This window comes from Amblyomma maculatum, chromosome 11 (genome assembly GCF_055883805.1).
Source record: "Amblyomma maculatum isolate TAMU_Amacu chromosome 11, ASM5588380v1, whole genome shotgun sequence".
Lineage (NCBI taxonomy): Eukaryota > Metazoa > Arthropoda > Arachnida > Ixodida > Ixodidae > Amblyomma > Amblyomma maculatum.
In genome coordinates, this window is record NC_139354.1 from 29,633,685 (window position 1) to 29,644,412 (window position 10,728).

At 47.6% G+C, this 10,728-nt stretch overlaps 1 protein-coding gene across 1 annotated transcript; it reads left to right on the forward strand.

Annotated features, from left to right (window-relative positions):
• Window positions 1-268: 268 nt before the first annotated feature.
• Window positions 269-10,508, forward strand: LOC146173292 (kielin/chordin-like protein). The gene is made up of 2 exons (XM_084583136.1): window positions 269-572; window positions 8,387-10,508. The coding sequence occupies exons 1-2, from the start codon at window positions 284-286 to the stop codon at window positions 8,689-8,691; spliced, it is 594 nt and encodes a 197-aa protein (XP_084439262.1). The 5' UTR covers window positions 269-283; the 3' UTR covers window positions 8,692-10,508.
• The last annotated feature ends 220 nt before the right edge of the window (window positions 10,509-10,728 follow it).

Here is a 10,728-nt window from a genome sequence, read left to right on the forward strand (position 1 = left end):
GGCCGCATTCAAGGCCGCGCCGCGCGGCGAGAGGTGTCCCCCCGCGAGAGACACGTCTAGCGGCCGCAGCCTTCCCCACCTGTCCCAGTCTCGAAGCCCCGGTGAAGTGGCCGCCAAGGCGAGAGGCAAGTGTCTTGGAGTGTGACAGTCACGCAGAAGCCACAGGAAGGGAGACGTCATTCGCACCCGCACACCGGAGACAGGGTCAAGGTGCGGCCACGTCTCGTCTACTCCGTGGCAGCTTCAAGGCCCGCTGCCAGCCGGCTGATCCGCGCAGTCGGCAATGGAACTGCTACCGACGCTGATGCTTGTTCTGCTGCTGCTGCTTTTCGCGACCGCCCGGGCACGTGAGAGGGAGGACCCTCCGCCGGCCGAGACCGGCTGTCAGCTGGGCGCCAAGCTGTTCGGCCACGGCGCCAGCGTGCCGCGTTCGGACCCTTGCGAGCGCTGCCTTTGCTTCGCGGGACAGGTGATCTGCTGGCAGGAGCGCTGCCCCAACCAGACCAGGCCCGGATGCCGCGAGAGACGGGTGCCCGGGGTCTGCTGCCCGGCTCTGGAGTGCAGTGATGCGCGTAAGTACGCACTCTTGTGCATCCCGGTCCATTTAGGCGCCGAATCGCGACACTTCATAAGAGTAGCCAAGAGGCATTCGACCAGAGTGAGCTGTACTGCTCTCCCCCGTGAACTGTATACGAGGAAATTCTGGCAATCATTTGGGTCTGAATTTAAGGAGGTAAATTGAGGTCCAGGTGTCCACAGGACGAATTCAGAACTGATTTATATGCCTTGTGGAAAGCTGCATACTTTTTTTTCATTGGTAGTAAATTTGAATGCTCAGGTTTGAGGCCTAACTAAAGAAGTTTACAGTGCTATCAGGGCGGAATTCTGGTATATTTTATCAGAGCGGAGCTTATTACAAATTCAGTATCAGTTTCAAACAGCAACTGGTTGAGACAATGAGCTGAATTTCAGCTTGTGTGTTGTGAAAAAGAAAAAAAGAAAGAACATCCGTTTCTCAAAAAGTCTACAACGCCAAACAGGGGCTGTGAAGTTAGGAATCAGCAGCGGTCCTCACAAACGATGACATCCGTGCGAATTTGTGAGGGGCTCCTTCGTAACCGGCCAAATTCTTCCGACCCCAAGTATCTACCGTGTAACCAAATGCAGGGGCGCCATTGCATATAAGAAGATGGCCAGTTTCAATAGGATCGAACTCCATTGCGACGATCGATTTGTTTTTTTTTTTTTTTTCACTTGTATCTGAAGCACAATTAATGCAGGTGGGCCAGTTGAAAAAAAAAAAAAAAAAGGAAGCGAAACTTTGAAGTTAAAGGGAATCGGCTTCTTAATGAAACATAAGCGACACGAAGACTTGAATACGGGACGACAAATTACGGTCTGGAAACAACCTCAAGCAGCGACCTCCTTTTAAAAGCTCGTGCAACGGACTCGCTGAAACGGTGGGGAAGCCTTTTCACTCAAAATTACACTCATCCCCGAGTATGGCCAATCGTGACCAATGCTAAGCTGAATGTTAAATAGCACTAAGACATTGAATCCTGTCAGCACCAGGGGGCCTCGCGGCATATATCCTTATGTATGTAAATATAATCTATTTCAAGCGTAGCTTGTGAATGAATATGACAACGGCGTGTCACCGGCTGTGAATCACAGACATGTCGAATCAAAATGTATAATGTATTTCTAGCCCCATTAGTTAAGCATAAACGACTCGCATCTGCCGATGAGACTCTGCAACTTCGGCTGCCGGGGGGCACTATTTACATGCGCCACAAAAATGGAGCAAACTAAAGAAGTAGTATCTGGCGTTCTTAGCAGCTCCAGAGGCGTAGAGTTTTCCTGGGTGAAGGGGGCAGCGCTTAAAGCCAAATCACTGGAGTGTATAAATCTTCTCTCACATCCGCGCGCACACTGCAGCATGCATCCACATAACGCCTTCAGTCGCCATTTTAAACTCGACTCGAATCCAACGGCATGGGCATGGAAAGCATAAAGTTCATTGCTTAGGTGTCTCCTTCCAACAGCTACTTTTGGCGGGTAAATGAGGTCCTTGTGTAAAATGGACAAGCCGCTCCAAGAAGAAGAGACAAACTACATTGAAAGCACTATCGGGAAATATACAGCGTTTCAGGAGTCATCTGGCCTCGTTTATCGCTTGGCCCAGTCGGAATGCCCAGTTGGTCGGTTGGCTAAGCGGCTAGCGGAAAACCAGGATGGGGGTCGCTACGCACGGTTGCTAAAAGGATTATAAGTAGAGTAATATCGGTCGGGCATGGGGAAGAGGTGCAATAAGATGTGCTTAAGGGCAACTCCGGAGCTTTTTTGACGTTCGAATATTCTAGTACCAATTTCACCGTAAGTTCTCCTCTCCGTTCTGACGCATTCTACAAAATTTGGGCGCCGTACGATAATCCGTTCACGCTCAACACGGCTTTAAAATATGCCTTTTTCATGGCTTAAAGGGCAACTCCGGAGGTTTTTTTGACATTGTAATATTATAGTAAAAATTTTACTATAGGTTCTCCTCTCCGTCCTGACGCATTCTATAAAATTTGGGCGCCGTACGATAATCTGGTCACGCGCAACACGGCTTTAAAATATGCTGTTTTCAAGGCTTAAGTTGAGAGTATTTCTGCGGGCAACAGCGAGTCTCTGACGTCACAAACAGTATACCGGCGTTAATGTCCACTTCCCGAGTGATTATGAAATTGTGAGCCTTATATTGAAGTACCTAAGACATTTTATGTAGTGCGTCACGATTTTCTTACTTTGTTTTCACCATCCAACGCACGTACGAGTGTTTTTCTAATACTGAGTGTGACTTCACCATTTCGTCACTCGGGACGTTGTTTCTGACCATGAAAACAGTTTCGGTTTCGATTTGCTGTTTTTATTCTTTAAAAATACTTGTAATTGGAATTTCGAAAAAACGATTTTTGTGTTGGAATCAGGACATGCCGAGGAATGTAATTCAACTAAAAACACAAAATGATGAAAAACCCACCGGAGTCGCCCTTGTGATGTACTATTCGGTGTGCCACGGAGGATGACAAGTAGGATTCGGTTTTGTAGCTGCAGTGGTATGGGCTTTTTAAAATTAAACGAACACCGGAAGGAAAGAAGTACTGCCGGTCACAGCAACTGCTATCTGATATCTGAAACTCCAGAGCTGCGGTCGGCCGAACGAAAAGGACAAAAAGAGGATAGTGAGGAGAAGTGCAGAGGGAAGCGATGGCAAGAGATGACAGAAGAGAGCTTTGTACATTATTCACTGTCGCCGCAAATCCCGCTTTCCAGGGAGTGACGGCGCGGCGTCTGTGTTCTATGGAATATTTAGTAATGGTGTGACCAATTTTAGCCACCCATTGCTCGTATAGTTCATCAGTTTTAAAGGTTGTTCCGCCGGCGACAGGAGGGTGATTTCTCGGGTAAGCTCATGGGCATTAAAGCGTTCATTAAAAGTGGATATACTCGTGTCGGGTCCCCATGCAGTAGTACGGTGGTGTTCAAGCGTGAGTCGCTATAAGGAATCTAATGCCGGTGCTCTGACCAACTGACGAGGTTCATACCGCAGTCCTCACTTTTGAGGCTCTTACGCCGTGGCCGGCAATCCTCTTAAATGACAACACGCAGCGGAGAATCTGTGAGACTCTGCAGCTGAAGAGCTCGGAAACATTAGAAGATCGACTCATATATACAAGGTCCGAAGCTTTGCGCGTCACTCAAGAAGTAGACTGCACATTTGCGACCAGGCTTGCACTGCTAAGGAGGGTGACACACAGAAGAGGCTTTGTATGACGAACAGTCAGGTTCTGACGTTAATCCACCCTCAAGAACAATGTTCATTGCACGTACACATAGTGAATACCGACTGCATTATCACTAATTAAATTATATATTTATTCATTGGTTTATTTTGAGCTAACACAAACCATAACAGCACAAGGGTTACACGAGACGCACTGTCTGACAAAAGACTCACCTATGCAGATTAGCGGCTAATCGTTTACGAAAAGCTTTCCGTGTTCTACGCAGGTATCGGCATTTATTGATTTTGTTTCTTTTGTGTGTGTGTGGTAATATGCGTGTTGCAAGTACCCTTGTTCTGATATCAACACTTATTGCCGTATGTCGACAGCAAATGATCTAATTGAGCTATCCCGGGTGCACAGTATACAGGAGACGTGTTAATAACGCTGCTTGCTACGAAGTCGCTGAAATGTTCAATACAAAGACAGGGAGGGAAAAGCAGGCCTCCACTCTGTCCCTGCACAATTTTAGCAAACTGATTGATTGATTTGCAGGAAGGGAAAGGCGCGGTAACTGTCTCACTTGTTTTCTGTGGACACCTCAACCGCGCCGTAAGGGAAGGGAGGAAGGTGGGAGTGAAAGTGGAAAGAGAGAAAGAGGAGCCGTAGTGGAGGGCTAGAGTAATTGCGATCACCTGGAGATCTTTAACGTGCACTGACATCGCACAGCACACGGACGCCTCTTCGTTTCGCCGCCATCGAAACGCAGCCGCCGAGGTCGGGTTCGAGCCCGGGTACTCCGGCACAGTAGTCGGGCGTCTTACCACTGCGCCACCCCGGCGGGGCTCTGAGTGAAGAAACAGATAAGTCTTTATTTACATAGAAGGGGAGAGAGATCGGCACGCGGAGTCACTATCTCGCCTCCTACTCTGCGAATCGTTTTGCTTGCACGTCTAAACGTAATGTACGACACGACTTGCAGTGACGTCTCGCCCCTCCTGTATGCCTTTAAAAACTATTGCCCCGCTGCGGTGGCTCAGTGGCCAAGACGCTCGACTAGTGAGCCTGCAGGTAGGGACCCACGCTCGTTCGATCCCGGCCACGGTGACCGCGTTTCGACAGAGGTGGCAAGCGCCCGCGTGCTGTGCAACGTTAGTGCAGTTTAAAGAGCTCCAGGTGATCGACATTACCCGGAACCCTCCACTACAGCGTTCCGCATGCCTTAGTCGCCTATTTCCGAGAGGGGACGCGCTTGAGCGGGCGCTCAAAGTTCGTTGTTGGTGGTTCATGCTATACTGACAGCACGACTCTCTTTCGACACTTAATTTAGTCTAAAGTTTAGTCGACAAGGAAACTTCTTAAGCAACTTTCTAGGCACTACAGTTGAATGAGGCCCTATATAAAAATAATGTGCTGTCAAAGAAAAAGGATGTCTGGCAACCGGCACCACCCACATGCGTCCTATTGCCCATGGGCCGACTCATCTACAAGAACATGCTACTCGTTTTACATTAGGAGCTTTTATGGCAGTAAACTGGAAGGTGTAGGTAGCAGATTTTGACTCGGGCTAAATACTTCCTCCATAAGACTTTTGGTACCCTATAGTGTTTGTATAGTGCTATTGGTCTGTGGGTAATATGCGTTTTTGTATGTACGAATGGGTACCCAAAAGAAACCGAACTAATTTTTTGGTGGGCAGCGCTTTCGTAGTACCGTGTTTTGCTGCTAGGAGCGCATAGAGTGAACATTCCAGAGTCAGTCAGCCGAGTGGCATCGCTGAAGGTCAGACGTACTAGCTTCGGCAGAGTGTCGTTTTGCAATGGCTGATTTTCGTGAACAGCGTGCGGCGGTGAAATTGTGCTTTGCTCGACAAAAAAATACAACAGAAACTCTTGAAATGTTAGAAACGTCGTACAAGGATGATGCTATAGGGAAAACTCAAGGGTTTGAGTGGTTCTCCCATTTTAAAATTGGTGAAATGTCAGTTGATTACCAACCTCGTTCATGGTCATCCTTCCCTGGCCCGAACATATGAAAATGTTTAAAAAATTCGTGCAATCATCAATATTTGACCAAACATGGCATGACCCCTGTTTCTCGCCCCCATACTCAACGCACCTTGCCCCGCGTGATTTTGTTTTTGTTTCCCATAATGAAAAAAAAAAAATACATGAAAGGAAAGCGTTTTGCTGATGTTGCAGAGGCAAAGAAAAAAACGACGCAGCCGCTGTCAAGCATCACAAAAGATGAATTTAAACAATTTTTTGAAAAGTGGAATGAAAGATTAGACAAGTGTATTAGTGCAAGTGGAGAGTACTTTGAAGGAGATTGAAGGTTTGGGCTTAAAATGTGAACAAATAGGTTCAAGAGAAAATAAGTTCGGTTTCTTTTGGGTACCCAATCGTATGTATGTATGTGCACAATAAATTATCTTTGTGCCCCTCTTTACAAGGCAGATTCTGCCTTGAGAGTTATAAGGGGTGGCAGCCGGTACTTGCACTATTTGCCAGGGACAGCCCAGTCGGAAACAACTATAGAAAATTTTCTGATGTTACGACAGAATTTCTGTGCGGTTTTTGATGGGAAACCTGTTGTGACAACAGAACATTCTGTAGTAGCATCAGAAATTTCTGTAGTTACAACAAAGAAGTGCTACAGAACTGCAGACAACAGAAATATACTACAGAAAAACTACAGAACTACAGAACTACAGAAAAATCTGGTGATTACGACAGAACTACAGGATATTTTGTCGTATTTTTGACACAGTTCTGTAGTTTTTTTCGACTGGGACTCCATCTTGGAAATCAGAGACACAATGCAATGTAACGTTTACTGTGCGTAAAAGCAACAAATACAGATGGATGGCCTAACAGAGTCTCGGGGGCTTGACTAGCAATGCCTGCAGTGTAGTCAGTTCACGTGAAGAAGTGAGGAAGTGAATTTTAAATTTTACAAGTGCACTCTTTTATACCACTGATGTTCATAACAGTGGTTTCTCGAACTTATTCCCTAAGTTAGCATTTAGCTCAGGCTCTTCTAATTTATCAAACGCAGGCTGAACAAAATACTAACTCTTTTTTCCATATTTTGTTGTCGCCTTAGTGATCAGGTAAAGTTCGTTGGGTCTTAAGAAGTGAGATGGAATATATCGCCCCCCCCCCCTCGGTATTCCAAAGTGTTTAATTACAACTGCAATACAAATGCGGTAGAAAAGAACGAATAAGCAGCTTTGAATTATACGCCACGCTATTCTTCACAAAACATGGCTGTAAGGAGTGAACAACAGGTTCTTACTATAGCTTCAACAAGGAACACCCCAGCTTGGGAGCAGCTGTTATATCTTTCGGCAGAGACACTCCTTAGAGACCGGAGGTGATGAGCTACAGGCTTTTACACAATTTACAAGGTCTCTCTGCCTTGCAAGCTATATACTGTCAGCAACAGACCCTTGCCATCTCACAAAGGACGTTCTGTCTTGAGAGTTGGAAAGGATGAGCAACGGACCTTTACCCCCATTTGAAAGGCCACTCTACCTTGACAACTGGGTAGAGTGTACAACAGGCTTTATCTTTACAAAGCACACTCGGTCTTGGAAGGTGGAAGGGGTGATCAGCAGACTTTTACACAATTTTCAAGGCCATTCTTCCTTGGCGGCTGGATAGGGTGAGCAAGGAGTTCCTCTATATTTATAAAGAACACTCCATAGTGAGATGTTCAAGAAGTCAGCAACTAATTTTTACACTATTTATAAAGGCAGTCTGTTTTGGTATATCTGGATATAGTGAGTAACAATTCTCACTGTACTTACAAAAAAACATTTCGTCTTGGGAGTTGGCTCTTACATATTTCACAATGGCACTAAATCTGTTTAGGAGCTGGAATGGTTTGACAACAGCATTTTACGCCATTTACAAGGACTCTGCCTTGGGAGTAGGAGGTGGTGAACAAGAGGCTCTTACTATTTTTACAAAGGACACTTCGTCTTTGGAGCTAGCTCTTACATCCTTAATAAGGGACACTCCTTCTAAGGATCTGGAAGAGATGAACTCCCGTACTCTCTCACAGAGGACATCGAACTCGAAAGCTAACAGAGGGAGGGGGGTGACAAATTTTACAAGGAGCGCTCCTAGAAGCTGTACAAAGTGGTCTTAATATATGTAGACCATAAAATTTATGCGAAATGGGGTTGGGGGGGGTGAAGGGTGGCAGTTCCTGGCCCTGCGGGGCTGGGACGGTAGGTCAATGCCGCTTGCGGCGGGGGCTAGCCAGCCGCCGAATTTTATCTGTTGTAGGCCGTCATTGCACCCACCACTGCTTCTGTGGTGGACGACGGCTGTTGTTGCGGCGCGCGTCTTTGTCTCCCTCTTCTGTTTTCCTTTCTTCTCTATTTTCTCTTCTGTCTGCACGAGGCAGCGGAGGTGGCTCAGCTATAGAGCCAGTAGCAGGCCCGTGCATTTTCTTTTCCTTCTTTCTACAGCCACAACAACAACAACAACAACAAATTTATGCATGCATAGCCGCTCCATGGTCAAAACTAGAATTTGCTGGGCCATTAGTGGTGCAGAACACTGAGACTTGTCAACATGAACGCCGCTAATTCCTCTGCATCTCAGACGCAGCTGAGGTAGCAGTGGCGTCACCGGCGGCCGCCGTGGCGCCCGAGCCCGCGGCCCTTCTGCTGCACCCTGCCGAGAAACAAGGCTGCGTGCTGGGCGGACAGCGGTTCGAGCTTGGGGAGCTGGTGCCCCGTGCATCCGGGCCGTGCATGCAGTGTCGCTGCGCCGAGGGACCCCGCCTGCTGTGCCGCTCCACTCCCTGCGGAGGCCCCGTCATGCTGGCCCCAGCAGCGCCCCAGAAACCCCCTCCACCCACGCACACGGTGCGACGCGTGGCGCCCACTCAAGTGCTGAAGCGCTGACCACGTCCTTCGATTCCTGGAGCCCGTTTCTTGTCGGCGGGTGTTTCGACCCCGTGTCGTTCTGCGCGTAACCGAAGCGCACACCTCTTTCTCAGTCCGCACGAATGGAATTGGAAATAACTTAAGGGAGAAAAGTGTCAAGCCTTATACGCATCAATGCAAAGCGCCCGGTGTCGCTGTTACCTGCAACAGTACTGCAACAGAACTGCGCAACGTATTCAATGCCGTGTGGGCGCAATGGCCCCATCTTCTATCCCTCCTTGGCTATATGTTAGCATGTGCAATGAACTTATCCTGTTTTATACAGTGCCTTTTTCTTAAGCTCGCAGGCAACGCTCAACGTCGTAATACAACGAGAACAACTCCTATTACGCGCCAATATGGTTAGCAGGTTGTCAATTAACAAGGCGTATACGTCGACTTGTTGTTAAAGAGGTGACAAGTAAAATTAGCGCTGGCGGTTTTTGTACTCTAGTTAAATAATGCGCAGCCACTATCGCGAACTGTACACACATATAGCAGGAGTCATGCGTTAAATGTTTCGAACTATTTGTTGGATCAAAGTTATGCTAGATATGAAGACTTATTATACCCGTGGTCTTCGGGCCTCTAATTGGGCATGCAGTGAGCTGCGCGGGGAGATAATGATTCAAGCTGAGATCACGAAAGCCCGTAGGGTGGCGATAACTGCATTCGTCATATCTCCCGAGATTTCTTCAACGGAATGAAGCACGCTTAGCATGACCGATGTCATAGCCTGCATGCACACACAACGTCACTTTGGTGATAATTGCGACTATAGCCTGCTTACGTGCATTTGCGGGCCTCCCGAAGAAGAAACGCTCTCCAGCCGTATTCCGACCGTCTTGTGGTCGCGGCTATGCTTTGCATCGCAGGTAGCTCATGTTTCAGCTCCTACAGTCACAAAAATAATTATTTGTCCATATTGATTTCTCCTAGCCTCACGAGTCCTTTTTGCTCGTCTGGGCTAAGAGAGATATCATACACGCTCTGCGCTTGCAACAAGCAAGACACGACTGTCAAGACACGAGTGATATTGGAAAGGAGACCTGGTCCAAATTGTTTTGCGAGCATGAGGACTATGTGGTGATTTGAAATTACACATCACGTGGACACTTGTCCTCGCAAATTATATGCAGATATCCGCCGAAAAACAGCTGCATAAGTGGCACGCAAGCAAGCCAGGAACAGCAGCTACAGTTTTAAAAAAGAGGTAAGAAGAGAGGGGCTCAAGTCGATGGTGTGAGTTAGGATCGGTCCTTATGGGTATACGGTATAAGTTGGAGGTGATGTATGAGAGTCCGCATTCGGGTTTGGGTTTTTAATATATATATAATGGGATTGGTTTGGCGAGTGTGATTCCAGAGGGAGGTACTATGTTAGCTAGAGAAGCTCATATAGCCGAACCAGGTATACGAGATTGCATTCCTTGTTTAGATCGAATGCGGGATTGAGCAAATTAGATCGCAACAGTCGGGCTGTGCTGGCACTTTCATCGTAGTCGGATCGACAGAACCTACTTCATCAACAAACTCGACAGCGCTGCCGTTTTCATCACTAGCGGCAGTACATGACCCATCATTTACTACATCCTACCCCTCATTCATTCACCACTACCATCAGATCACGCTGTTGCTTGTCAATGTCGCCATGGAGGTGCACATCAGCTTCTTCCATCAAGTTTACCAGTTCCACGGACCCACACATGGAGATGACGCTCAGAATAATCTGCAGGAATCGCAGGAATGTAAACGGTCCATTGCTATAGTCAGCACCAGAGTTGAAAGTATACCTCGGTGTACATCAAAGCAAGCCAGGAGGGGGGTCAAGTTGCAACAACAGTGGTGGCGGCGCCCGAATCGCCTTAGCACGTGTTTGCCGTGCACTCCCTGGCTGTAAGTTTGCTGACGACGCTGGCCACGGTTTCGGACGTACATTGTGAAGTCCGTCGCGGATCTCCGAGCACGATATGACTCCCAGCGGAGCCAATAAAAAGCCTGTACTACCTGGGAGCTG